The sequence below is a fragment of the Ursus americanus genome, chromosome 7 (genome assembly GCF_024610735.1).
Source record: "Ursus americanus isolate L20-20 chromosome 7, mUrsAme1.1.p, whole genome shotgun sequence".
In the NCBI taxonomy this organism is placed as follows: Eukaryota; Metazoa; Chordata; class Mammalia; order Carnivora; family Ursidae; genus Ursus; species Ursus americanus.
Genome location: NC_142133.1, coordinates 63,540,979 through 63,568,927, shown reverse-complemented (window position 1 = coordinate 63,568,927; position 27,949 = coordinate 63,540,979). Strand labels below are relative to the sequence as shown.

Sequence of the window (27,949 nt, the reverse complement as noted above, 5' to 3'; positions counted from 1 at the left end):
AGGATTTTGTTCAGTATTTCCCAAAGCGGGCTTGTGGGATGGAATTTGATCAACAGGCATGGGAATTCCCGGGTCAAGTCGGTTTCTTGAGCACAGGAATTATCAGTCTTTGCTCTAGACTGGTGTCCACTGCGAATCAGTAAGAGAGCAGTCGGCATGGCTCTGAAATGTGTTTGACCACAGAGTTCTTCTGAGCATGCGTGAAAGTGTGCAGCTCCTTAAGGCACTGGTGTTCCCCCTTCAGGGACACTGTTTAGACCAATATCCTACTTTTACAGGTGAGAAAGCAGGCCCAGTGAAGGAGAACGATTTCTTTGGTTACAGCTTCTGAGGGACTCTTCCCAAAGGGTAACGTATATACTAATAAAATGCAGAATAATATTGAGATCTATTCCTTCCTGAAGCAGCTTCTCCTGAGCCATTTAGAGGTGAAGAATCCCAGGAAATGGGGTAGGAACTGTTTTACTGGTGAAAAACAGAATAGGGATATATTTTAAAGATTGACTTATTTATTTTAGAGAGAGCGAGTGAGCGAGCGAGCAGGGGGAGGGGCAGAGGGAAAGGGAGAGAGAATCTCAAGCAGTCTCCCAACTGAGTGTGGAGCCTGACACAGGGCTCCATCCCATGACCCTGAGATCACGACCTGAGCCGAAACCAAGAATCAGATGCTTCACTGACTGAGCCACCCAGGCGCCCCCAGAATAGGGATATATTTTAAATCAATGCATATAAGGGCAAGAGAGAAAGGTGAAAGGAAGAAGCAGGTGCAGACAGGGAACTCAAGCTACAAAAAGCAGCAGAAATCCATTGTCAAAAATGATGAGAAGTCCCTGTGGCTGGGGCCTCTTATTTCCTGGCTCCCGATGTGGCCAACTTTTCACCGGCACCAAACTCACCGTCATGCGTTTTGGAGCCAGCATTGGTTTGGCAACCTCGGAGCCAAAGATTGACCCTTGGGCATTAGCCCAAAGCCGAGGTCTCACCTGGACACTGTGATCTCTGGGGTCCAGGAGCCTCCCGTGTACTGAGAGCATCTTCTCAGAGCCGCTACCCACAGGCATTACCATGTTCCAAACAGGTACAGACACTGTTGTGGTTAATGACGGCCACCTTTAACTGAGAGGTTACTGACCCCTTAACGGCTTCTGTCATTATTGATTGAATCAACGGATACCAGAGACAGCTGTTAGCCTATATCGGGCATATCTTAAACTCTCAATAAATATTTGTTGAATAATGATTGGGTCTGTAAAATTACTTTGACATTAATCTTTCCTTCTTGAGAAGGTGGGGTCCTAGGACCAAATGAGGTTTTCAGGAAATTTGTTTCCATGACAGATGAGGTCGGCCAGGGCCTCCGTTCTGTCCCACTGCGTCTGTACATCTGTTCTCTCACTTCATGTTTGCACACCTGTTATCTGAAGCCAGAGCCTCTGAGACCATCTCTCAGGTCCTTCGATCCTGATAGTCTATGGAACTGCTGGACCCCAGGGATGGCAGGAAGAGAGGACCAAGACCTTGTCTGATTCCGAATGCCCCGCCAAGTGCCTGCACACAGCAGGTCTCGGGTAAGCCCTGAGAGTCTCGGGGGTTCAAACAAACGAACCAGGTGGAACTCAGGCCTTTGAATCCTGAGTGTCACAGCTCTACCCATCATCTTTCGATGTGTGGATTTCTTCACCTGCGATGCTCACCGGCCAGTCCCTCTCTCCTTCATCCCGTGCAGGGTTACTGGTATAGCCCCCCACCGACGACAATGCGTGTTCCCTTCTCACAGTCACCCCCATCCTCACCCGGCTAAGCTGGATTTTGTGGCCCTGAGAATCCGTGCCCAATGCCTGACAAATCTCCCAGACCCCCAGGGAAGCTGCAGCCACCAACGCATGTGTGAGGGCTCCCTCTGGAGAGCTATAATCCAACCTTTCAAATCACCTCCCGTGGGCGGGTGTCTCAGGAAGGACCAGCTCACCTGGGATGGGTCGTGTGTATGAAGGTGACGAGCAGGATGATTGGGGTGCTACCAGACTTGGGGGCGTGGCTGGCAAGGAGAGCCACACAGGGGAAGAGCGGGGTCAAGGTAGATGAGTGGATTTGGTGAGTGGGATCCTGACCCTCAGAAGCGGCTCGCCCAAGGAGAGTCGAGCATCTTCTGGCTGTGGGCATCCCTTGGGCAGCGCCTGCCGTTAGAGGCCACAGCTTGGCATCAGGCTCCTTAGGGTGGTGCAGGGGGTAGAAGGTGGTGTGAGGTGTGAAGGATCTGTCTTTCCTTGCTGGTACTTTGCTCTTCGGGACAATCTACAAATCATCTTCATCATCACAAGAGAGAGATGCTTTGGTTACAAGACAGAGGGACGATTCCCCACCGCCAACGTCCCTGGGCTTGCCAAGTGATGGGGTCCCTGGTCCCCTGTACAAGCAAGTCTGCCCTTCGTGTGCACCACACTTCCTTCTCAAGCCTCAGGAGTGTCCAGTAGGAAAACCAGAGCTAGGTCTCTTTCCAAAGTGTGATGCTATGTGTCCTTATTTGACCTCTGCCAGAGCACTGCTGAGAACCTCAGGGCACAAGAGCTGAAGCTCTGCCTTGCTGACTGGTGGTGGGAAAGCCTTTGAGGCTGGTGTCCAGACCCGGCACAGATGTCTGCACAGCTGGCTGTATGGGCTCTCAACGGCCCAACCTCATCTTGGTATTCCATGGCTTCCCAAAGAGGATCATTGCGAGAAACAGCATGGTAGGTTGGAGCGAGCACTGAATCAAGAGTCCCAAGTTCTGAGTTCTAGTCTCAGTTTTTCCACTTCCTGTGTGGCCTCAGCAAGTCACCAAACCTCTCTGAGCCACAGTGCTCTTAACTGTAAAATTAAGGTGAGATCGATCCGTCTACTTCACAGGGTGGTTTTCAGAAACGTGGCAACCACGAGGAAGAGGAAGGTAATGCTGAAGAGGGTCATTATGAGATGGGGTTGGTCCTTCTCCCCCCCCCCCCCCGCATCCTCCTGCCCACCGTGGTCAGGTGTGCACACACGCATCTTTGCAGGGCGTTAGACCGGGTTCTTCTTAGGTGCTGAGACAGGTCACCCAGAGGCTTGTAGGAATAGTATGGAGGCTCCCAGGGCTACGGTATCCTAACTTCAATCGGACTGACGGTGGGGATTAGAGCAGGTGTGACCTTTCAGTGTTTCTGCCTCTGTCCGAGTCCCTGAAACACGGTGTTCAGTTCTGGGCTTTCTGTCGCAAGGCGGCCGTCCTCTTGTCCTGTCTTCCTGGGGGTGGAGAGGGTGCAAATCTTCCCTGTGGTCTTCATGGTCCAGCAGCGACTTGAGGAAGCTGGGTCCTAGCTCAGGGGTCTGCTCTGCTCCAGTTCCTGGTGTTCAAGGCCTCCGGAAGACCCTCCAGTGACAGGAGTGGGCCGCTGGACTCTGGGTACACCTGGTGGGCTAGTCTTAGAATTTAGAACAACCTCCAAGATGTTCTAGTCTTGAGCCCTCGGATTTCACACTGCCGATCCTGAGGTTGGGGGTTCACAGTCCTAAGCTGCATGGTTGTCTAATGGCCAACCAGGGCTGGGGGGTGGCATTCCTGGGTCTACTCAGGTTTCTTCGCTCCCCCAAGCTCCAGCCCCTTAATCATGACACACATGGAGAACTTTCATAAATATTTCCGTATTTTATTTTGACAGTAAATCCACAAGGTCAGGATGTCCCCACTTTAGAGATGAGGATAGTGGGGTTCAGAATGAGTTGATGTAGAATGCCCTGCCCCCAAGTCCGTTGAGTGAATGACATGGCCGCCATGAGAGGCCCCCCCGCCCCCGCCCGTGCTTGTCCCTAATTCTCGCAATCAGTAGGCCACAAAAATGGATTCAGGCTGGAGGACCCATTGCACAAGCCTGGCTCAAGTTCCCCAGGGTGGGCTCGGCTGGCATCTACCTTCTGTCTAATCTCTCCTGGCCATTCCCCCAGATCCGCCCAAGGGCTGACTCCTTCGGTTGCTCCTCAGGCTGCCCACTCTTGCCCCTCCCACGCTCTGCTCCATCCCCCTGGTACAACCACTAGGGAAAGACGGGGTCTCACTCACCGGGCGAGGGCGGGTCTCCCGGAGGAAGGACTTGAGGTCTCCTCCTGCCATGAGCTCCAGCAGGATAAATCGGGGCAGGGCTTGCAGACTCACCCCAATACAGCGCACGATGTTCTGGTGGTTGAATTTGCTGCAGAGCAGAGGGGAGTAACCAAATTTAACTGAGCTGAGTCTGGGGAAATCTTAAGCAGGAAAAGCAGGAGACAAAGTTCTGTTTTCGGCAGCTGCATTATGTAAATGTGCTCGGTAAATGTGGGGAGCAGGGCTCCCGGACGGAGCCTAGGCTGGGGAGAATCTCACTGCGGAGCAGGTGGAAGCCGCAGAGGGCAGGCCGGGCAAGATTCAGTCTGCCTGAGAGTGTCTGGCTGGAGGCAGGAGGAAGCTGCACAGGGACTTGGTGAGGAAGTGGGGTCGGGGGGACAAGAGAGCGGCCAGTGTCTTGGACGTCAGTGCATGGACTGCTTGCTAGGAATCATGTGTGTTCTTTGAGGAAGCCGTCAGGCAGAGAAGCTGCAGGAACTGCTTCCTACAGGGACTGGGGGAGCCCTGCCAGCTGACCGCGTGCGAAAGAGAGGGAGGAAGAGGGCCATGGGTGCGTCCCGCATGGGTGTTCATGGGGAGGGACTGAGTCTGGCCAAGAGGCCCTACGATTTGGGGCCTAAGATGGGGCAGTGGGGCCAGCGCACTCCATGTGGGCACATGTGCAGAGCTGAAGGACTACACTCTTCACCGAAATACAGCAGTGATGGGAAATCAGCAATGGTGAGACTGGATGATTTGCGTCTCCTTCCATATCATCTTATGATTTCCAAGTTTTATTCAATAATCATGTATCACATGTCTAATCAGAAAACATGCTACCCTTATGCCTTCGGCTCAGGGCCTGATCCCAGGGTCCTGGGATCGAGCCCCGCATTGGGCTCACTGCTCCACTGGGAGCCTGCTTCTTCCTCTCTCACTCCCCCTGCTTGTGTTCCCTCCCTCACTGGCTGTCTCTCTCTCTGTCAAATAAATAAATAAAATCTTTAAAAAAAAAATGCTACCCTTAAAGCAAGGGGCTAAGCCTGCTGGGCACTCTGCTCTGGCCCCAGACCCCAAGGGCACCTCACATTCTGTCCCGGCCTTATTCCCCTGTGACTTCCGTGCGGTGGGTGGGGGGACCCTAGGCCACCCCACTGTGTCTGGATGTTGGAGGCTCTCCAGCACCACAGGAGGCCATGAGCCCACGTGGCGAGAGCTCAAAGTCAAACACCTGTGTCCTCTTGAAGGTGCTCTGCTGTCAGACCTCATGCCCTTGGGAGCCCTGGGCACTGAGATTTCTAGTGAGGGGCCCCAGAGCCACACATTGAAGGGTGCAAGCCAGCTGGTGTGGAACAGGGTGTGGGGGCCTCCATCCTGTTTAAGGACGCACTTCCTTTACACAAGATCTGAGAGCTGGGATTGGTGAGGGGCCTGTGGAAGAGTCACCTGGGGTGAAAGTGTATCTTCTCCTGTCAACAACTAGCACGCTCTATTAAGAAAAGGGGGGACCCGCACTGGATGACACAGGGGTGCTCGTTGAAGGCAGAGTGATACCTGTCGGATTATTAGGCCACAGAGACTTTTTTCTCGGATGACCCCCTGGCGCTATTTCACTCAGGTAAGATGTGTTAAGAATTTTAGGGAGTCTCCTGGTGGAGAGGAAGGGGGCGCTGGAGGACAACACCGTTTCCCTTGGAGACTGACAGGAACATCCAACAGGGGTGGGGGTGCCTCTCCGTGGCTTTATTTACCTGATTATCAGGGCTTCCATGAGGAAATCCAGTTCGTCCTGTTCAGAACACACTTCAGGCAGCGTCTGGGCACAGAAGGGGAGGGTGGGAAGGTGGAAAAGGTTGTGAGCCGCAGCGGGGAGAGGCTGTCAGCCAAGAGCTGAGGCCCACAGAGACTGCCGCCCAAGGTCAGGCCCGCGATGGAGCTGCCTCTTACCTTTACAGCCACTTGCAGGGGGCTCGGGTCGCTGGGCACTCCGGACACCTGACCTTCATACACCTCCCCGAATGCACCATGGCCCAGTCCCCTGTGCAGAGGAAGAGGCAAGGTGAGGCAGAGGGGGGCGGGCCACGAGAAAGAGACACACAGGAGGTTGGGGTCACGTGTGCACTCAAGAGTAATGCCTCCCACCTGGCTTTGCTAGACCATCCCAGGCCTCCACTGCTTTATCTGAAAACTGGCAAGAAAGGTTCCAACCAGGGATTCGGGACACTGGTTGAATGTTCATTCATTCAGTGAAGACTAAGTAAGTCTTTGATATCCGCCGGGGTCATAGAGGTGAGGAAGACATGGCCCTGCCTGGGGACCGGCTCCCACGCCCTGGGGAGGGACAGATCACTGGCGGACACTCCTGCGGGGTGGGCTCAGTAACTGATGGAGGAAGGCCTGGGGTGCTCTGGAAGCTCAGAGGAGGGGCACTTTGCTCCACCTGGAGAAGGAGGGGCCAAGAAGACTTGGGGAGGGAGCACCTGGGTGGATTTTGAGGACTGCCCTGGCTCCCTCCCATCTTGTTCTACTCTCACTGTGCAAACCCCATGAATAGATGGGGCGCTTAGACAATCAAACACCCCCCCTAATGGCCCTAAACATTAAATCTCCTCCTCCCGGGAAGGCTGGAAATGCCCTGAGAGGTGGCTTTGCTGGCCTCTTGTGGCTAGAAAAATCATGGTGCAGGGATGACATCCAGCCCCCTAGGGCGCCTCCCCACTGGCCATCCCCGCCCCCGCCCCAGCACAGTGGTGGGGCGCTCACCGGATGAGGGTGATGTTTTTCCGAGGCACCTCCTTCAGGTCGCTGATGGACGAGGTCTTGCCAGCGAAGCAGTAGTTGGGGTTGTAGTCGGTCATGATGGTCGAGGTGCGGAGCTTGCTCAGCTTGTACTCAGGGCTCTGCAGCTCCATCTGCATGGCTTGCAGCTCCTGGTGCTTCCGGCGGTACACTACGGGCAGGTGAAGGTTAGCTGCAACGTGGTCTGCACCAGGCAGCCTGGCCCCTGAAGCCCAGCATGGGCTGCCTCCTCCAGGAAGCCTTCCTGGATCGCCATCTCCTCCTTGGGGATCTAAACGTTTCCATCACACTTAGTAATACTAACAGAATGAAAGATCATTTAAAGGAGCTGTACAGTTTAAAATCATGTAAATGGAAAAGATTTTATTGGCTCCCACAGGAGCAGAAGCCCGTTAGCTGGGGTCCCCGGAGAAGCAGACCCAGGGGGATTCAACGTGCAAGGATTTCATGAGGGGAAACGGCTGAGAGGCAGTGGGGAGGGGCTCGGGCAGGCTGGGAGAGCTGCCAGTCGGTGCTGAAAGTCTGACCCCCAGCGTGGGAGCACGAGGGAAGGTTGAGTGAGGACCCGAGAGGACCATGCACTCTAAACAAGTTTCAGCCAGACTGCCGAAAGTTCTGAAGCTGAAGCCGGCCCTCAGAGGGGTCCCCTGTCTCCCAGGGACAGACCTGCCTTAGAGTCTCTGTGGAGCCCCGTCACTGGGGGGGGCGAACGTGGCCGTGGCCTTGAGAGTGCAGCTGGTGTCCGAGGACCCACGTGCATTCTAATCCCACCTTCGTTACTGACAAGCTGAGCAACAGTGACCAGGTCATGTGACCTCTTTGGCCCTCCGCCTCCTTCTCTGTAAGCAGGGACAGTAACTCCTGCCTGTCCCCAAGTGCCGCCGCCCCCCACTCCCTACCCCTACGAATGTCATAATGAAACGAATTCACCAATGTAAAATGGTTTTGGGAAGTTCTAAAGGGCTCTACCAGGGCAAGTGACCATTACCACTGTTCTTACTATCTATCTGTGGGAATGTTCTGTAGGGCCAAGTCCGTGGGAGGCAGGACGAAGCTGTGATGCACAGGATGGATTCTCTTTCGAAAGCCCAGTTTATGGGCCAGGCCACGCGAGTCGACGGCTGCGTGCTTAGGCACCCGCTCTCTGAAATGGACCAACTGCACTCATAGGGTCAAGGGAGGAGTCAGTGAACCAAAACGTGCCAATCACCCAGCACGTGGTAAGTGTGCAGCAAGTGTTAGCTCTCATCACCCTGTCCCTCAGAAGGATGGCATCATATGGGAATAACGCCTGTTGCCATCCCCTTGTCCACCCCCAGGTGCCCCTACCAGCCCCCTGGCTGCCCCAAAGGGGCTGCTCTGAAAGCGCTGCCGGGGCTGAGCCTTCCCCTCTGCCTCCCTTCACATCCCTGCCCACCTGCCCTGCACACTTGCAGCACTAAGAGCCTGGCTGGACCGCGCCGAGCCCTGCCTATCTGCTCACCTTGGCTCATAGGCCTAACAGAAACACTTAGAAACCAACTCCACACTGCCTGCTCCATGTGGGGAACGGTGGGGCTGGCGGTGTTCCCGGGGCCTGAGCCAAGCCATGTGTCCACTGAAGCCCATGTCTGATGGCAGCTGGAAGTGAACTCTGGGGTGGGGTGAGCGACTGTGTCCTCCTCTGCACAGTGCCTCCAGAAGGCTTTACGGTGTGTGTGTGTATGTGTGTGTGTGTGTGTGTGTGTGTGTGTGTAGGTGTGGAACCAGCAGTTCCTCTAGGGAGCTGGCATGGTGCTGGGGGCTGGGGGAAGGGGCTTCTGTGGTAGGCTGGCCGGGCTGCTCTAATCACCACCCACCCAGAGTGACACCTCTGCATCATGGCAAAGCAGGGGATGCTCTGCTGTTCCACCAGATCGGCCTTCCTTGCTCCCCCCCGCCAAGAAACCCTGGGGCTCTGGCACACTCACCAATCATGATGCCGGAGAAAGCCAGGACCAGGGCGGCCACGAGGGCTGAGGTCACGACAGACAGGACCAGCGAGAGCGGCAGGTGGGGCTCTGGGGTGGGGGACACTGTAAGATAGGTCCCCGTGGGGCACTGGTGACAACGCTAATCACCCTCTCAGCTGACTCCAAGAGAGAAACACCCTCCCCCAGCCCAGACTAACGCCAGCCGCGGCTCCCGCACCCTGGAGGCCGTTTTTTTGCAGAGGGCCTGGGGTGGAAAGTGGGCTCATTCTGGTTTACAACCTTCAAGAGTAGCTTTTGGGTGGAGGGAACACGTGACTGGGATAAATATCAAATTCTGGACATTGATCCCAAACATCAAGTCCACAACGACAGGAGGAGGGTGGGAAGGTGAGGCAGTAGTGGCTAGGGAAGAGAATCGGAGGCCTTAGGTGATCAGACTCAGTATGACCCGGGAGCAGAGGCGGCCCGTCAGTGACACCGGGAGGCTGAGTTACTACCCATGGCCCCCAGAGTGCTGGGCCTGGAGCACGGGAGGGAGGGCCTGGGTGCACACTGGCACACCCACCCTGGGACATCCTGCCCAGTCCTGGACACTACATCTCACAAGGACATTGTCACTGGAACGCCTGCAGACTCGGGACACAGGACGAGGAGGAGACATAAAACTGTCCTGTGTGAACTGATGGAAACAAATGTGGTTTTTTTTGTCTGGAGACTTGAAGGAGGAGGACCCAGGTCGGTCTTCAAACCCCTGTAGCGCCTGAGAGGTGTTGCAAGCCCAGCTTGCAAACTCTGGATGGGACAGCGTGCTTTGGGAGTGTCGAGGTCCCTGGTACTGGTGGTGTTCCAGTGTGGACAGCATGGCCCTGTGGTGGGGACGTGGGGGTTCATGCCCTGGCTTAGCAGTGGGACTAGACACGTTAGGGCTCCTTCACTGGCCATGACCCGCCTTCCACACACAGGTCCCTCTGCCCAGTCCTTAGAGCACCCCTGTTGGGGCGGACAGGAGGGGGTCAGAACGCTTACAAAACTGCATCTGAGGAGAACCAGAATCGTGGGAACCTGCTGCAGCCCTCTTACCAATGCAGGAGACGCCATCGTCAGCCAGCACTGTCCCGTGGTCACAGAAGCAGATGACCTTGTGGCTCTCGGGGTCCATGTGGCACTCGTCTCCCTCACAGTGGCTGCAGTTCAGATAATGCTTAATATTCACTTCCCCATGGCCCTCCATCACTGGTGACAAGAAGGGAGGATGAGCCTCGGGTTGAGGCCGTGAGGACCTCTCTGCACCCCGTTCCCGGTCTCTGTGCTTTCTCTCTGCTGGTCAGTGTGGGTCCTCTAGCTCCTGTCCCTACGTCCCACGGCCCTGAAGGACCGCTGTGTAGAGGGAAGTCCCTGATGCATCTGAAGGAGCTCAGACAGAGGACGCGGGGCTGCATTTTTGTAGGTGGATGGGAGGGTCAGAGCGCGTGCCCCTTGGGCTGGCTGGCCCGGTCGGGGCGGGGGACTGTTACTGCCGCATTTTCTTGGACCAGTCTGCCTGAAAGTCAGTCTTCTGCCTCCATGTGCATATCAGACCACACATCCTGACTTCCAGAAAACTTGCTGAGATGAGCAGTGGGCCTGTGAGGGACCCATAATCATGCCTTTGTACCTTGGCCTCGTGTCAGTGGCCCTGAGGTTTTGTCTGGGTGGGAGAGCTGCCCTGAGCAGGTCAGCTCTGCCGCCTGGCAGAGGGGATACCTTTTAAAGCGGGGGTATACAGGATGCCCAGCGGACTGATGAAAGAGACCCCGTCCTCCCCGTCGATCTCGGGGTCATTGTTTGAGGCCGCGTTGCCGCCTGTGCCAAACCAGAGGAGAGTTTAACGCAGAGAGGCAGGGGGCCCAAGTCTCAATACATTTGCGCATCAGCGGGGCATGCAGGGGCGGTGAAGGCCTCAAGGTGGGGCGGTGGGGAGGGAAGGGAGGCCTGGGGCACAGGGGCGGCACTTGGGGTGTGGCTTGGTAGATGCTGGGTGTGAGGGCTACGTTCCCTTCAGGTCCGGGCCAGCTCCCGCCGGGGAGTCCCCAGCACTGCACTGGGGCTGCTTGGAAGCAGTGCATGTGAACAAGACTCAGAAGACGTCTTGTGTCCTCAGGCTGGACTAGCCCCTCGGGGCCTCTTCCAGAACTAGCCAGGCCAGTAGTACTGAGGGGTTGCTCTCCAGTCCCATTGGGGCAGGGTAAGATATGGGGGGATGGGCCCCTGTGCCTTTAGGCTCCTGTCCCTCCTTTCAGCTGGGCTGGGTTATCTTTGGGCTCCCCCCTCAGGCTCCTCCCACCCCCCCTCAGAGTTTGGAGAAGAGCTGCAGGTTAACACAAGCATCTTACACACAGCGTAAAGCAGAACACAGACAGAACATCACAGAGCGTGTGCATGCATCGTGTCCTAATCTGTGGGGGTGGTGGAGCCGCTGTCTCCCAGCCTCTCAGCCCCGCAGCCTCACAACTTCAGAAGGCTCTTGTGCTCTGCTCTGAAGCTCGGAGGAGAGCTGGGGCCAGTGGCCAGCCGCTGGCTGATGGGCTGGGCTGGGCCTGCCCATTGGCATGGAGAGGGGCAAAGTTCTGGAAGCTGGCGGGCTGGGGCAGGGAAGGGAGAGGGAGTCCGTGAGGCCAGAGGCCACAAACCAGGCCCTTAGGGAGCTGGTTTGGCAAAGACTCAGGCCAGGCCGTCCAAAGGGAGGCACAGGCCTGGGGAGCGTGACCTCCAAGGTTCTGGTGCCAGCACGACTTTAGGGGTGGCTCAGAGAATAGTCTAGGCATCAAAGCCATTTATCACTGGTTTTGGGAGAGGGGGGCATCAAGAACACACGAGATCTTGAAGCGGTTGCTACTGAAGCCTTGAGGCAGGATGCTGGCTCGAGAGCCAACACCCTGCCTCTGGCTGGTCCTACGGGGCCGAGAGGAAGACGTGCATGGTGACATCACAGTCCACACTTGGGGTGGCTGGGGGAGGGCAGGCGAGGGCCAGGGAGAGGACAGGGGGTGCCTAGGACTAAGGGGGGGGAGTGACACCTTGAACACGAATCATCTTTACCTATATATCCTCCGCCTCCTCCACCTGAGGAGCACCCCCCTCCACCCCCTCCGAAACCCCCTCTTGTCTCCCACCCCCACTTCTTCATGGCCTGGGGGCAGGAATGTCCTCCGGTGGCACCCTCCAGCAAAGACTTTCCAGACCAGAGCAAGGAAGTGTTATCATTCCAGCCACCTCCGCCACCTGCAGGAAGAGACGGAGAAGACCCCAGGTGAGAGGGCGCTGGCTAGTTCCGCTCCCCGCTGCTGGGTCTGGCAGGAGGCAGGACGCCACGTGCTCTGAGGACGCTCGCTCCAGGCTCCAGCGCCAGCGCCCCGTGGGGCCTGGGGGCTTCAGCAGCCACAGCTGGGAAAGCAGGAGCGTGCCCTCTTCCCTAGTGAGAACTGCTTCGGCCACAGCCGTGCACATCCAGCTGGGACCACGCTTCAGACCCCTGCTTCCCATCAGGCCTTTGGAGCAAAAGCTGGGGAGAATGCTTGGTTAGGGATGGGGGACTTGGGGGCACAGGCAGCATGACGGCGAAACTAATCCTCTGCCTTCTCTCCATGCCCCCAACTCCTGAAGCTCAGGTTTGTTTCATTAATGCTTCTCATCCCAACAAGGACCGGGACCCACCAGTCTTTGGGCCACCAACTGTCAAAATCCTGCTGGGGTCACCGCAGTGGGTTCCTCTGTGGGAATCCTGGACTAGGCTAGGCAACCCGATGGGCTTTATTGTTTACTGCTTCTGAAACCCTGGGCCATAACTTCCCTGTTCTGAGCCTCAGTTTCTTCACCTGTAACTTGGGGATAGTAAGACTTGCCTCATTGGGTTGATGTTCAGACCGAAAGGGCCAATGGGCATGCCAAATGCTTCCTAAACCACGACATGGAGGGATGGTTGGGCGTTAAGAGGTGGAACACAGGTGTGCAGAGGGCTTCACACTCTGAAGCTTTGTCTTGCTTGACTGCTTCTAAGGAGATGCTCCAAGCTCAGGGGCACGGAAGCTGGGGGTGGGAGGGGGTCGGGGGAAGAGGTGGGCAGTCCCCTTGTGATGACAGCTGTTGGGGCTGTGCTTCCCACTGCCTGGGGCTGCTCTGAACTCTCACGGAGGAAATGCTATTTACAGAGCCGAGGTTGAATGCAACTTTATCTTCAGGCCACAGGTTAACCACAATCAATCTCTCCTGCTGGCCCTTGAGATTCCAGGACCCTCTTTGTCTCCCCCTATATTGTTTCGTATGACATTTCAACAGGCGGCCTACTGCAAAGACCCCACAGTACTTTCCGTTCCAGCAGGTGCTGGGTGGTGAGGACCTGGAGAAACAGCAGTGCATGGGTCTGCAGAACCACGAGTGTTAACTGGCCTAGAAGGGCCTTCTGGAAGAATGTGTGGCAGAAGCTCTTCTGGACCCCGAGGGGGCAGCAGGGAGACATCGAGGTGGGGGAGCTGTGGAAGGAGAGCACTACTGTGCTAGAGAGGAGCTGGGTTTTAGGACAGGAGGCCAAGGTCAGGAACAAGCTCAGTCTAGAACAGGGACGATCAGAACTGAATCAAGACCGCCAGGTAAACCAGCTTGGGACGCTGCAGTCCTGTGGCATCCGGCTCGAGTTTCAAGCGGCTGGCCTCCCTTCTGCTAGCGGGAGGACGGCGTGTGCGCCGTTCAGGGCCTTTGATGTCTCGTGGCAAAGGGAAGGCCCCTCAGCAACATTAGGGACCTGAAGTGGGCCATGAGCGTGGATGAGAATGACCGGGCCCTGATGCCGTGTCTGCCCTCCCTCCCTTGTGCCCGCCACTCTACCCTTGTGCCCTGCAGGGTTCCCGGCTCAGGGGGTTTCTGATCCCCTACTCTGTCTTACAGCTTTTTTTTTTTTTTTAAAGATTGTATTTATTTATTTGACAGAGATAGAGACAGCCAGCGAGAGAGGGAACACAAGCAGGGGGAGTGGGAGAGGAAGAAGCAGGCTCATAGCGGAGGAGCCTGATGTGGGGCTCGATCCCATAACGCTGGGATCACGCCCTGAGCCGAAGGCAGACGCTTAACCGCTGTGCCACCCAGGCGCCCCTGTCTTACAGCTTTTAAGCAAATGTATGGAAAAGAAAACAACCTGCAGGGGCACCAAGAATAGCGCTGGGTTGTCCTCACTGAGACCCCAACCCCTCTTTCTACGCTTCCTTCTCTCACTCGAAGGGAAGGTTGAGTGTTTGTTTAATTAACCTTGAAACTTAAATGCTTCTAAAGATCCTTGGTCTGATTGTGGAGAAAAGAAAATACAAAACTGAACTGCATTTTCCCTTCAGACATGGCTGGCTTCAGAGGAATCCGAATTCACACCCCCTTCAGTGTCTGTCTCTGATCTTTGTGTGGCTGGCTCTCACTCGCGAGCACGGATTGCCAGGCCAGACGTGCGAGCTGGTAGCCCAGGGCCTGGAGGCACCCACACAGGGACTAGGAGGCCTGACTCTGCCGGCACTTCTTCCATCGGCTCACGTCCAGCTGCATTTGAGGAAACCCAGGGAGGCTGGGCTGCCTGTCCCAGTGCAGCCACCTGTCTCCTGTGCTCCGTGACCTTTGCAATTCAAACCCCACATCAGCAAAGACGCCGCCAGGTCCGCAAGCTGCGGCCCGCCCTTCCTCCCTCAACGTGGGTACCAGTATCTAGAGCTCCCAGCTTCTCAAGCACCAGCCGCGGAAACACAGGTGTGTGACGGCTCCCGCCGGCCGAGCCCGAGCTCACGCAGTCCTGGGGGTCCGTCCCAGGGAAGCGCAGGCTCGCGGCGCCTTACCTGCGGCTCCAGAGTTGCCGTTCAGCCCCAGAACCGAGGAGTTATTCTCCAGTCTCTCTGGGTGGAACGTGTCTGTCTTGGCCCCATAGGCCCTGCCGCCACCGCCGGCTGCAATGATCAGGGGCACTGGCACGCCATCCTTCATCTGCCCGGGGAGACGATCAGAGATTGAGAAAGCGAGCGGGGCTCCCACTCTGGGGACCCCTGAGCCACTGCTGTGTTTAAAGTGTCAGAGTGTTTGCTGGGCCGTGGTCTCAGGGCTCTGACCTCATGTTCCAGCAACCTATCTGCTCTCACCCCCCCCCTCCTCCAGCTCCTCTATCTGTCGGGGTTCAGTCAAAGACGATCTAAATATATGAATCTAGATCTAAATATATGAATATCAGCAGGTGGGATGGATCTTTTCCTGAAGCTTCTCACATTAGCCTCAGAGGACTGGGTGCTGGTGCTCAGAAGCTCGTCTCTCTGCTCCCTCTTTCCTCCCCACTCTCTGGGGTCTTGGCTCTGACCTCCACAACTTCATGATGAAGCCCTCAGCATCACTGTCCTGGTGGGAGGACCTAGCAAGAAGCCTTTGCCTGCTTCTGATCATGTCAGAAAAGCCCACCTTGGGACAGAGGAGGGCACCGTGGGACCCTCTGGAACTCTGCGGCAGGGACAGCAAGGCCTGCATGGGGACATCGAGATGATACGTCTGCAAGAGAAGAAGCTGCCTTTTTTTTGGACAGACAGGGACCCTACATCCCTCTGGGCCTTGCTTTGCTCATCTTTAGATGGGGCTAAGGACGCCTGAGGTGCTGCATTCCCAAAGCTGTCATGAGGATCTGACAGGACAGATCCGTGACACACACGAGTCACTGCCCATGGCAGCTGGGCAGCGGGCCTTACCTTAAACACGTACGTGGCTCCGCCTCCACCTCCACCCCCTCCTGCCCACTCATGCACACTCCTGTTCACACGGATCTCTTCTTCTATCACGTTGTTCTCGCCAATGCACACTTTCTGGATTAATCGGTTTGTCTGTAGAAACAAAAAGTACCTCTCAGGTTGGTGCCCAAGGTTCTCTACTTCTCAGCAGACAGACCTTCTATGCTTCATGATAGGCTCTGATGACCTCTCAAATAGCTTACAGTTAAGTTGAAGATATCTATATATCTATAGATATATAGATATATATACATAGATATAGATATATGTTATGTATCTATAGATAGATAAACTGTCCCTATCTCGCTAGCTAGCTATCTAGCTATCTATCTACACACACAGAGATAACTGTCACTAGAGAGTATTAGAGAAGGACCCTAAGGTAGCTTAGATAGAAAATGCATGCAAAGTTGGGGGACAACAAGCAACTTTGTTGCTGACTGGTAATCAAGGAGGACTGCCTGTAGGAGGTGGTGTTGGGCTTGGCATAGGGAGCTGGGCTTGGCATAGGGAGATTTTTTAAAACAGAGAATGGGGGAAAGTCAGGGCATTCCAGGGGAAGAGAGTAGCATGAGCCCAGAGAGAAAGAGGTGAGGGGGGGATTTGGGGGAAAGCATAAGGAGTCTCTTTGGTTCAGAAAAGTCCACTTTAGGACAGATAGATAGTCCAGGAGGACCTGTTAGGATCCTCTGGACTCTGAAGAGGGGATGACCAAGGCCTTAGGTAGGGAGGCAGGGCTGGAGGGAGTGTAAATGTGATGGGTAAGGGAATTCAACTGGACAGTCAGATAATGGCCAGAAGCCTTGAATACAATCAGACTTCATTCTCTAGGCAGTGGTGAGCCATTGAAGGTTTTTTGAGAAGTTGCGTTTTGAAGTATCATGGGAGGAGAGCACAGCAGTGCTTGGCCAGGCTCGGATTTAGTCCCAGCCCATCTATGGGAAAATCATTTCTCCGGTTTGGACATCTCTTCCCTCCCATCTAAGGTCCCACTTCCTGCCTCCAGAAATCCCCTGACGCAGCCCTCCATGGAGCTCTCTGTGTCCATCACGGAGAACTGGGTGTGACCCCAGGAATCTGCAGACACCCCTGGGTGACTGAGGAGGAGGCGCTCAACCTCTCTGACCTCCAGGTGTGGAATGGGAGTACAGATGCCGCAGGCTGTGTTTACGGAGGATCGTGTGTCTTGTGTTAAGGGCTGAATAGACAGCTGCTGTTATTTCACACGGTTCTGGTGTGGACCCAGGCATCTGGGAGTCCCTGGGGACGTGCAGGAAATCCCCCTGACACAGAATCCTGGAATCCCTGAATAAAGAGGACAATGCTTCAGGGAGAGCCAGCCTGCCTGCTGGGCACAGGAGCTAAGAAGAACGCTCCAAACATCCACCCGACTTCAGAGGAAAATGGCTTTTCTTTCACTTATTAGAAAAAAGGCCAATAAAACATCACGTTTCCATTGAACGCTGCTGTGTAACCAGACAGTGGACACGGCAATTCATCTTGAGCCACTCCTTATGCTAAAGCACTCAGGGGTGCCGGCAATGAGTACTAGAGAAATTTCCAGATAAATAGCCAAGATGCAATTTGTTTTATGGCATTTTGGATTTAATGATGGAAATAATTTGATATTTTTTAGAGTGGATTTAGTGTGGGTGGAAGGTTCTGAATTGCTATTGTAGAGAGCTGACATTTCTCCTGTATGTGTGCGCAGTGCTGTCCAGATGGGGGGTGGTGGGGGGGGTGGGGAGTGCTGGGAGGAAACCCTGCTAACTGCTGCCTGGGGTGGGCGTGACATGCCAGGGCCATGCCCCAAGGGCTGAGCCCCGGGGGCAGGGGACCCAAATGTGGGCTGTCCGCTGGGCAGAGCAGAGCACAAAACACAGGGTCCAATCTGGCTTCTTGACTGACTGTGCTGGAGATTGGCTGAGCCATGTTGGGCAAGGCACCTCACTTCCCTGGACCTGCGTCCTCCTGTGCACATCGAGGGGCTGTCCAGTCTGAACCAGTGGTACTAAGAAGGTCCATCCCCTCAGACCCTGCTCTCCTCCTCCTCTCTGTCCGGCGGGGGGGGGGGTGTCCACCCTTTGGGGATGCCCTCTTCCTGGGAACAGAATCTGCAGATGGCTGGGATTGCAGGAGTGGGAAGGAGGGATCAGTTGGGCTGGGGAATGGCCTTTCTTCTAACGAGAGCCCAGACTCACGTCCATCCCCCCCCACACCCCTGGGCTTCTCCTTTAAATTGGGTGGGGGAGGGGTGCCTGGGTGGCTCAGTGGGTTAAGTGGCTGCCTTTGGCTTGGGTCATGATCCCAGGGTCCTGGGATCCAGACGCCCCATGGGGCTCCCTGCTCAGTGGGAGCCTGCTTCTCCCTCTCCTCCTGGCTTGTGCTCTCTCCGCTATCTGTCAGTATCGTCTCTGTCTCTCAAATAAATAAATAAATAAATAAATAAATAAATAAATAAAATCTTAAAAAAAAAATCTGGTGGGGGAGGCGAAGAAGGGTGGATTCTCAGTCTGCCTCTTGCCAGATGTAGCAGCAGCGTTTGGCAGACTTGATCACATCTCCATGATAGACTTTCTTGGCCTGACTTCCAGGAGGCCACACCTTCTGGAATCTCCTCTGCCATCCATGGCTCCTTCCCCTCAGCTTTCTCTGCTCTTCTTTGCCCTGACCTCTACATGGTGGGGGTCCCTGGGGCTCAGCCCTTGGTCTTCCTCTTAATCAGTACTGCTCCCTAGTCAATCTCATCCTAGCTCGGTTTTATGCTGACTTCTCCCAAATGTCTATCTCCGTTTAGACTTTGCTCCTCAAGTCCAGTGGCCCATCTCCGTTGGCTACCAGAAGTCTCTACCTGGCTGTCCACCAGACCTCTCCTAACCTCGTCCCCAAACCTGCTCCTTCCACAGCATTCCCAGCTCAGGTGACAGCAGTTCCTTTGTTCCCATGGCTCCTGTGTGCAGTTCTTGGAGTCATCCTTGATGCTTTCTTTGTCTCAGTTCTTCATCAAGTTGGGCAGGAAATCCTTTTTGATTTTGCATTCCAAATATGCCCAGAATTCAGCCCCTGTTGCCATCTTCATCCAAGCCACCATCATCTCTTGCCCGGATGAATGCAGTAACCACTGAATTCATCATGCTGACTCTTCCCTTGGTCCCAAGTGGGCTATCTGCTGTACAGAGGCCAGAGGGAGTCTTATAATGTACAAATCACAGCAGCTCCCTAACCCACCTTTAGGCTCAAAACCCTCCTATGGCTTAAAAATGTCCTGATGGTGGCCCGATCACCTCATCTCTCACCGACTCTCCCTCTTGCTCCCCCAACACACCCCAGCTGATCGAGAGTACGCCAGGCACTCTCCCACCTCAGCGCCCTGGCTTCTGCTTGGCTAGCATCCCCAGATATGCTCCTGGTTCGATCCCTTTCAGGACTCTGCTCAGCTGTCATTTGTTCAATAGGCTTCCCTCGACCACCCTCTCTACCATTGCAACCTGCCCTGCACACCTGACTCTTGTCACCCTACTTCCGTTCACTGGAACACATTCACTTCCAGGTGTTTTTATTGACTGATACTACTAGTCATTGTTCACCCCTCCTCCCCCAATGGGAATATTAGCTCCTTCAGAGCAAAGATCTTTCTTTTGTTTGTGGATATATCTCAAGTTGCTAGAACAGTGACTGGTGCATGGAAGGTACTTGATAGATATTTGCCGAATACATTTGAATGAATTGGGGGCTGTCTGGGTGAGGGCTGACCCCTCACAATTTTGCCTTGTGAGTGATGGAAGTTGTACAATTTAACATCTAGGCCAGTGGTTTTGCTCCCCTGGGGACATCTGGCAATGTCTGGATACATTTGTGATCATTAATACTGGGGGATGCTCCTGGCATTGGGTGGATAGAGGCCAGGGACCCTGCTAGAGAGCCTACAGTGCCCATGACAGTAGCCCACAACAAAGACTCATTTGCTCCAAAATGTCAATAGTGCTGAAGTCAAGAAACCCATGCCACCAGACGAAGCTTGGGAGGAACTGGAGAACCAGTAGCTGAAGGGTTTCCAGCGGCTGGAGCCCATCCCAGGCTCAGGTGTGGCCAGGCACAGAAGAAGAGCAACTTCACACAGATGTGAACCAGGAAAGCTGCCAAATCCCGCAGTTTAATTCATAGCGTGCACCCCATTCTCTAGGGGATCCTCTCTAGGCACCATTTTTCTGCCGAGAGAGGACTGGAGGTGCAGGTAGTGCCATAAAAGAGCTTTCTTTCTCTCTCTCCCACTGACTCCTGATGGGGGAGGTGTGGAGCCACAGGGAAGACCCATGACCCAGACCCCCACCCCTCCCCAACCCCATCCCTGCTATGCCCGGCCCCACCAGCAGGGGGTGTGGCTGAGAATGGGCTTCTTCGGAACTCTCCCTGTGCATTCCCGAAGTTTGAGAGCAAGTAGGTTGATTAATAAAATGATAAAGTGCAGCAGCCCCGAGGAACAAGTAGATTACAATTGAATTAAAAATAAAAAGGACTTGGTCCTGTGAAAAGACATAACTGATTACAATCCAATCAAGTAAAAGTCCCTTGCAGAAGTCAATGCAATCTTTCTGCTTAGATGAAAGAATTACATTAGCACTCAATACATTCCTGTGGAAATTACAGCAGCCTGTAACTTAATGACTTAATATATTATATCAGGTTCGAAAGTCCTGATTATAGTTGCTAAATAAAAGTTGGAGTCCAGACATTTCTCATGTGCAAGGTTGCACCTGCGGAGCTGACTCCTGCCTGTTGCCTTGTTTAAACCCTGTCTGGTGGGGGTGGGGGATGGGTGCTGTGCTTTCCTCCTTGCTCCCAGACTGGGGCCCAGCTTTTAGGAGTCCTGAGCTTATTCTGTGGAATTGTACTGCTTTCTGGGTCGTCCTTGTTCCCACATCAGTCCCCCGAGGCGACTCTTGAATAAACTCTTGGGGAAGGGGCCCTGGGTCCTGGGCGCTAGAACCCATCTCCGTGCCTTGGCCCCGCCCTGGGTGGAAGCTGGGCTTCAGGGGACGGTGGGGCCTGGCATCACGGTGCTGAATTTCTGCCAGGACAGCCCGCACCACCAGGGTCCTGTCTCCCCCAACACAGACAAGGGGCAAACAACTGGGATGCCCCAGGTCTCCACGGCTGCTGCTTTGTTAGTCTTCGAAGTCCCATTCTCCTGGCGATTGCAGATCACTACCGGCTTTCTCAAGGCCTGCTGTTGGAGCTCTCCTTGTCTGACAGGTGGATACCGCAATGGGATCAGACACCAGAATGACAGGCTGCCTCTGGGGCTGTAGACGATGGCAGTCTGGCTTGTCAGTTGATGGCTTTAAGTGGGGAAGGGCATAGAAACCAAGGCCCAAGCAAGGGCGGAGCACGGCACAAGCAGGAGCCAGAGTCCCTACTCTTCTGTACTCTGGATTTTCTCCTCTGTAAAATGTCCTGTTTATGATAATAGGGCTAAAGACTATGGTGCCCCAGCAAGAAAGTTTAGGAGATGGGCTTTAGTTTGTAGTCTGCTGAGAAGAACAACCATTTGCCCATTCAAGGAGGATCTTTAGTTTTAAGGGTTACTCTTGAAATCCATGCCTCCACCTTGGTTCCTGTGGGGATGTGAAACCCCAACAGCCATACCACCCGCTTTCTCATACACCCAAATGGGCCTGGAAAAGGAGGAGTATTTGTAAGCAGAGTGAGGGGTGAGTCCTGCCAACTTTGAACGTGAGCTCCCAGAAGGAGGGTATCCAGGGTGATGCCCTCCGAGGGGCCGCCTGGGTCCTGGTGAGTGTGAAGGAGAGGTCCCTGCTCCGGGCACTTACGCTGGGGCAGGCGTCTTCCCCCTGTTGTCCAACTAGGATATACAGCATGTCGCCCTTCTCCAGGTTGAAGATGCCCAGCACAGACACGCCGTGGGACCGCATCATGGTGTTCTTCCCGCCTTTCCCACCAGCAGCTCCGTAGCCTGAGATGCTGCAACGGAACAAAGCACATGAAGACTGAGTCCCTTCCTGCCGACCCAGCAGCTCCCCGTGGGCTCAGCACACCACCATTGAGGTCCTGATGGTTCTCCCCCCACCACCTTGCATCAGCCCATGAAGTCGGAAAGGAGGTTTCCTCTCCCCACAGTCAGGAGAGGACAGTCTGGTTTATAGAGGGATAGGGAACTGCCTCATTCCCAGAGCCAGGAAGGTAAAGAACTAGTATGGGGTATAAGAGAGAAAGAGAGGGACAAAGAGAGAAGGAAGACAGGAAGAGTCTGTTCTGTTTTAATGGGGGGGGGTTGGGGTGATGATTTCCTGAATACCTGGAATGTCCCATTACAGTTTCTCTCCCCGTCTGAGATCAAAGGACTCATGTGACTTTAGACAAATGACTTAACTTTCCTTGGTCCACATCTGTAAAATGGGGACAATAAGCCAACCTAATGTCTAGCACATGTGTGCGTGAGATTAAAGGAATTAAGACTCGTAGTCATAGAATTGTGGCTGATATATAAGTTATTCCATAGTATTATATAATTATTACAACTTATATTATGTATTATTATTATTAATGGTGGAAGTAGCAGTAATTGACTGGGTACACAGTTTTCAAGATTCCTCCCCGGGTCTTGACACAAGGAAGTCCCACATGGAATGACCGAGGTGAGCAGTGTTTCTGAGTGCAGACTGTTTATTCCCATCCCACTAGTAACTCTTTCGAGAGCCATGTGTGTGCAGAAAACAACCAATCGTGATGAACAAAAACAGAGTGGGGGGGGAGGGAAGCACAGGATTATTTCTGTGCCTCTTAGGTTGTTGAGATGGAAGAGGAGAATTCAATTGGCGAAACTCATCAGAAAAACAGCATGTCTTGAAGAGAGCGCCACACCAGTTACAAACGCCTCCCCAGAGGCCATGTGCAAGGGAAAGGGCCTTGGGAGGTTTTCATGTCCCCGTGTATTCAGATCCAAGGTCCTTTACGAAAAGCATTCGGGAAGAGATGCGAGGCGGTTTTGTACATGTGTGCATGTGGGGGCTTCTCCACCTGTAATTCTCGGAAATGGCCCACGTTCCAAGTGTGCAAGGGGCCTCCTGGGGGCTCTCCCAAGGCAGAGCTAAGCCCCTCTGCAGAGAGAAGCCTGGAGGGCTGGCTGATTGCTAACGTGGCAGGAGAAGAACTGAGGTCTCCGTGGAATGCCACGGAGAGTCTCTGATGTCTGTCACCCTGTCAGTGACCAGACACTGATTGGAGCTCACTGAAAGCCGACGCGGTTTAAGGCTCTGTGCATGAGGGGAGACTTGGGGATGAGCTTCAGCCTTTCATGGGGCTTCCAAAGAAACTGGAGAGGCAGTTATAGTTATGAAAAGAGAAGTCTTACCCTGAGGGTGGATATATTAGGGAGGCAAAGAGGTTCTGGGGTTCTCTGACCAGAGTGGACCCTTTCCTAACTGGGTGTCCTCTTGGAATCCCAGCCTCTTCTGTAGTCAAAGAAGAACCGCATCTTCTTCTCTGAACTCACAGGGTAGCGGAGAGGTTCAGAATCAACAAGAGATCATGGGTGACAGCCCTGAGAAAGTGACAAATCTCCGCACAAAGTCAGGGCAGTCAGGTGTTCAGGGCTTGGGACAGGACTGTGACAGGCATGCCGCTGCTGGACATTGGGGACAGAAGTCTGAACTTGGCCTCACGGCAGAGATGATGGATGGGTAGGACTCTCACACAGGCAGAAAGTGATGGAGGAGAGGAGTCGGGCCTGTGTGAGCAGAAGTGAAGAGTCAGGAAAGCCGCTGGTCGGTGTGGCCGCAGCAGGTGGCTGGAGCGGGGCTGTGAGAGGATGTAGGTCTGCAGAGAGGGGCAGGGGCCAGTTCCTGAGCATCCTACAAGGTGGCAGGCATGAACGCATAGGACATCCCCCAGTAGCCATAAATAGTAGCTGTTAGTAATTCACTGGACAGATGAGGACACTGAGACTCAGAGGGACTCAGTAACTCACATGAGGCTACACAGCCAGTCACTGGCAGACCCCGCTCCAAGCCCCGATTCCCTCAAAATGGCCATTTTCTTTCCCACATGCTGTTGCAAGGCTTTTCCGGATGCACGGAGAGGGTGGTCCGAGACGCTACTGGCCCATCCTTGCTCCTGACTCATTAGAAAGGGAGAAGGTGCCCAGGACTATTAAAAGTCCGAGGGAAAAGGGAGGCTTTTCAGGTGACAGGAAAGCAGCAGGATTATTTAGCTCAGGGAAGGGAAGCCTGGGGCAGGGGTGGGTGGAGCTGGGGTTCTAGGGATGGTCTGCACAGAATCTAGAGAGAGCATGTGGTCGGGCCCCCTGCCTTGGTTCTGCCCACTACTCCATGTTTCCAGGGCTTCATCAGGTTGTAGAGAAAATTCTTTCAACCTGAAGGTGTTCTTTGCTTGGAGAACTGCTACCCGAGACAGAGACCTTGTCCTGCCCACTTGTGCTATGGCTGAGCGGTAAGCTATACCCTGCTCAGCCCTTCCTGCATCATTTGCATAGTCATTTGCATCAATCTGCATACATTATGAATCATTCTGAACTCTTGCACATGATTAAATTTAGCCAAATTATTATATTTTAGAAGTTGTTTGCTCCTGCCTCCTTTTTCCTCCCTAGCCCTTCTTTCCTATTTCTCCTGCCCCCCCCCCCAGATATGAACCCCAGCCCCCCAGCCCCATCTAGGTCTAGACCTAGCTCTTGGCAATGAGGTGGGATGCAAAGAGGGCCGAGTTCTGAGTCACACACTGGGCGCTCTGCTGGCTGTGTGACTTGGGGCAAACTGGTTAACCTCTAGGAGCTTCAGCTTCCCTGAGAAGAGAGAAAATGAGGACAAGGACCCCTGCCCTCATGGGGAGAAGTAATGGATTTGAAAAGACTGCATGAGGATGCCAAGTGCAAGGTAGGACTCTAGGCTGGGTTGGCTCCATAGAGTAGAGAGCAGAGCTTGGCCACCAGCTGTCAACAGCCGGATTTTACTTTCCTGTGTTGGCCTCAGCTCCACATTTCCGCCCTGGACTAGGGACTGGCTTAAAACCAGGGGAGCAGGTGACTGCCTGCCTGGACTAATTGTAGGAGAAGCAGCGCCTCCCTCGTCAGCCCTCCGACATCCCACCATAGAGCTGCACTCCTTTGGAAGCTTCTAGTCGCTACTTACAATGCTCATCGCTGGAGTGGGCTGTGCCACAAGGAGACAAGCATGGGCTTGAATACAGACAGACCTGGAATCCAAGCTGTTGTTCAAGGCCCTGGAGTGGGTGAGGGACATCCCTCCCAGGTGCGGACCCCGCACCTGGCCGACCTGGAGAGCAGGCGCCTTCTTAAATTTTGTGCCTGAGGGCACCTTGCTTACCTCTCCTGGTCCTGGCCCCAGGCAGTGTTACTCATTAGCTGTGTAACCTTTGGGTGGGTTATTTACCCCCTTTGAGCTCCAGTTAGTTTCCCTATCCACAAAAGGGAGATGATAGTATCTACCTTGAAAAATTGTTCTGATCATTAAATAAGATAATACCTATAAGGGACCTAATTCAGTGCCTGGAGGGCAGTCAGTGAGCAACATAGTAGCTGCTGTTCTGATGCACCCCGGTGGGTGAGCCTGTCCCTTCTGCTTCCGGGGGTGACTTCTGGGAGGGGGAAGCAAGTGAGTGAACGAGCCCCGGATTTCTAGAGAATGGGGCAGCAGGTGGAGTGGGGCATGGCCAGAGGAGCCTGGGGTCAAGGCTGTGGGTTTCACCCAGGAGCCACCTCTGTAGGGAACCGGTGGGGGCACAGGCAGGCTTGGCCCTTCGGAAGACCCCCCCCCAACCCAGTCCTAGGAATCATGTCACACATAACCTCAGCCCGGCTCTCTGCAGCGGCTCCCCATCCCTTGTAAATAATTTATTTTTGATGGTTGACGAATGACAACAAATTAATATAGCTGCCACTCACGTGGGGAAAATGACTTGCAGTGCTTCCAATTTACTGGAAATTACAAGATACTGTTCTTGACGAGTTGATGCTGTAATTTTTTTTTTTTGTTTTGTTTTGTCTTTCCTCATCTCAATCCATGCCCCCTGGTCAGAATGGATGTTTATTGGGTTTGCGTTTTGTATTATTGACTGTGAGCCATTGTTACCTGATGTAATTGAGTTGTGAATCTTTTTAAAATAAAGAATTAGCAGCAAATCAAAGTGGCTGCCTGCCAGATCCTGAGATGCGAGCGCGCTAGTGTGCGGCATGGTGGCCTGTCAGCGCCACCTTTCTGCGGGGACACTGGCGGGGGCCAACCCCACTTGGAGATATATGAAGCACCTCATTCCTCTCACCCCACTCTGGGCTGTGCCTCTACTTCCCAGGGGGACCTTGGGTGAGTCCTTTCTCTCTTTTGCATCTTGGTTTTCTCTGCGGCAAAATCGGGGTAGGGAGATCTGCCGTGCCCATCCCAGCCCTCAGGGTGTAAGGGCTCGGTCCTTGGGAAATTTCTGTTTCCATGTATCGCTGCATTATCTAGATGGCTCATTTGAGCCATCAGGAGACACTGCTGGGGGTAGCGGTAAAGGGCAAGTAGAGGAGGCACGCACTTCTCCGCTTCTCGCAGCCCCAGTTCTGTTCTGGATTGCTCCGGTGAGCAAGGCTCATGGTTCACTTCTTCCTCCACCCTTCCTGACCAGCGCAGCCCTACGTGCCTGGAAATGTCAGTGCTGGAAGGGATCTCAGTAACCTCTCTCGACAACCGCTCCCTCTACAGAGAGGGCCACTGGAGAGAAGGGAAAGCACACTGTCAAGGTCACATGATGTCACTGGTGGAATTTGGACCCAAACACCATCCTGCCTGCAGCCCATCAATCTTTGCGTAATCTCCCTGCCTCTGACTTTCCCTGCTCTGTGCTCCTCGTGGCGATGGCTATCGGCACAATTACTCTGGCAATTGATCATGCCTGTGACTCTCTTCTGCAATTGTCTAGAACTTCATTGGCGCTGTGGACTGTTAATTTAACTTTTCTGCCCTGCAGTCTTTGCAAAGATGGTGAGAGGCTCCAGAGTCTCAGTCCTCTTGGCAGGTCCTGAACGCCTAGTCAGGGACCGGCACACAGTAGGAGATCCAGGACTGTGGCTGGACTGGGGTGAATGACGGTGTCATCCAGCTGTGCACACCGGTCCTTGGAGCCAGGTGAGGAAATGAGTGTCAGTGGTGGAGACCATCAGGAACAGCCGTGGCCCAGGTCAGCCGGCAGGATTTGCTGGCTCCAGCTGGGATCCAGGACCTCTTGTACATTATGTCTGAGGAACGAGTGAACCATGAGAGAACTGCCATCAGGAGCTGTGGGCCATGCTTGACAAATGTTTTTATAAATGATCTGTGCGTGTGGCGGTGGGGCAGGGGAGGACGGAGGGCTAGGAAGGATGCTGAGCCCTAGAGAAGCAGGAAGGCAGGCAGAGGGGAGAAAGGGAGGGATGGACCGGAGAGGGAGGCAGAAGAGTGAGAGGGGCCGCCGACATCTACTCAGTGAGCACTGTGTGGGGTACATCACACAGAGTCACATGAAATCCCCAGCAGTCTGTCTCTGCTCCATGGCGGGGAGGAGCCCCCCACCTGCCCCAGCATCCATGCCCTTTTGGGGCCCCACTTCGGCCACCACCCTCATGGGCACACACTAGACATTGTCACTCAGAGCCATGACCCAGAAGTCTCCCTTCATCAGTGTCACTCTGGCTGTTGCCCTAATCCTTGCCTGTCCTTCTCAGTCAAGCTCCTTGAGATGGCAACTGTCACTCACTGTCCTGCCTCCTCAGCCCCCAAGCATGGGCTGTCACCTGGCTTCTGCCTCCTCCCCCAGTCCTGCAGTCATGCGGATTCCACCTCCCAAACACTTCTTGACCCCGTTGGGCCCCTCCCTGTGCCGTCTCCCTGCCCCTGGCTTAGCTCTTCAGGACTCCACGCCATCAGCCTTTCCCTCCACTGTCCCTGCCTCCAGACTTGCTTGTCCCCCAAGCCGGCGCCAGGGGGAGCTAACGGCATTCGGGATGTGATGTGAGGCTCCAGCCCCAGGGGCTCCTTCCTCCCCTCTTCTTTGTGGACAACTCTATCACCTTCAAGACTGAACTCAAGCTCTGTCTCCCTGTGGAAGCCGTTCATGAGCTCAGGCCCTTCCCCAGCCTCTGAGACAGTACTTTCTACACCACACCGAAATGCTTTGTTTCTGGGTCCAACACCCCCATTGGCTGGGGCTCCTCCTGGGCAGAGAGTGGGCCTTGTGCACCTTTCTATACTTAGTGGCAGGCAGTGTTCTAATATGTGCTGAACGCGGGCCACAGAGATTTGGGAAGCAGGAGGGGAGCG

General features: G+C 54.4%; 1 protein-coding gene across 2 annotated transcripts in view; it reads right to left on the bottom strand.

Annotated features, from left to right (window-relative positions):
• ALK (ALK receptor tyrosine kinase) overlaps positions 1-27,949 on the bottom strand; it is a 660,105-nt gene that overhangs the window by 23,257 nt on the left and 608,899 nt on the right. For both annotated transcript variants that reach the window (XM_087863752.1, XM_045809147.2), the window contains 11 exons: positions 21,449-21,599; positions 15,579-15,710; positions 14,691-14,835; positions 11,923-12,105; positions 10,588-10,686; positions 9,925-10,077; positions 8,842-8,946; positions 6,857-7,043; positions 6,041-6,131; positions 5,845-5,909; positions 4,073-4,202 (listed from right to left, as the gene is read on the bottom strand). In XM_087863752.1, the coding sequence (XP_087719878.1) occupies positions 4,073-4,202; positions 5,845-5,909; positions 6,041-6,131; positions 6,857-7,043; positions 8,842-8,946; positions 9,925-10,077; positions 10,588-10,686; positions 11,923-12,105; positions 14,691-14,835; positions 15,579-15,710; positions 21,449-21,599 (1,441 nt within the window). The remainder of the gene's footprint in view (positions 1-4,072; positions 4,203-5,844; positions 5,910-6,040; positions 6,132-6,856; positions 7,044-8,841; positions 8,947-9,924; positions 10,078-10,587; positions 10,687-11,922; positions 12,106-14,690; positions 14,836-15,578; positions 15,711-21,448; positions 21,600-27,949) is intronic.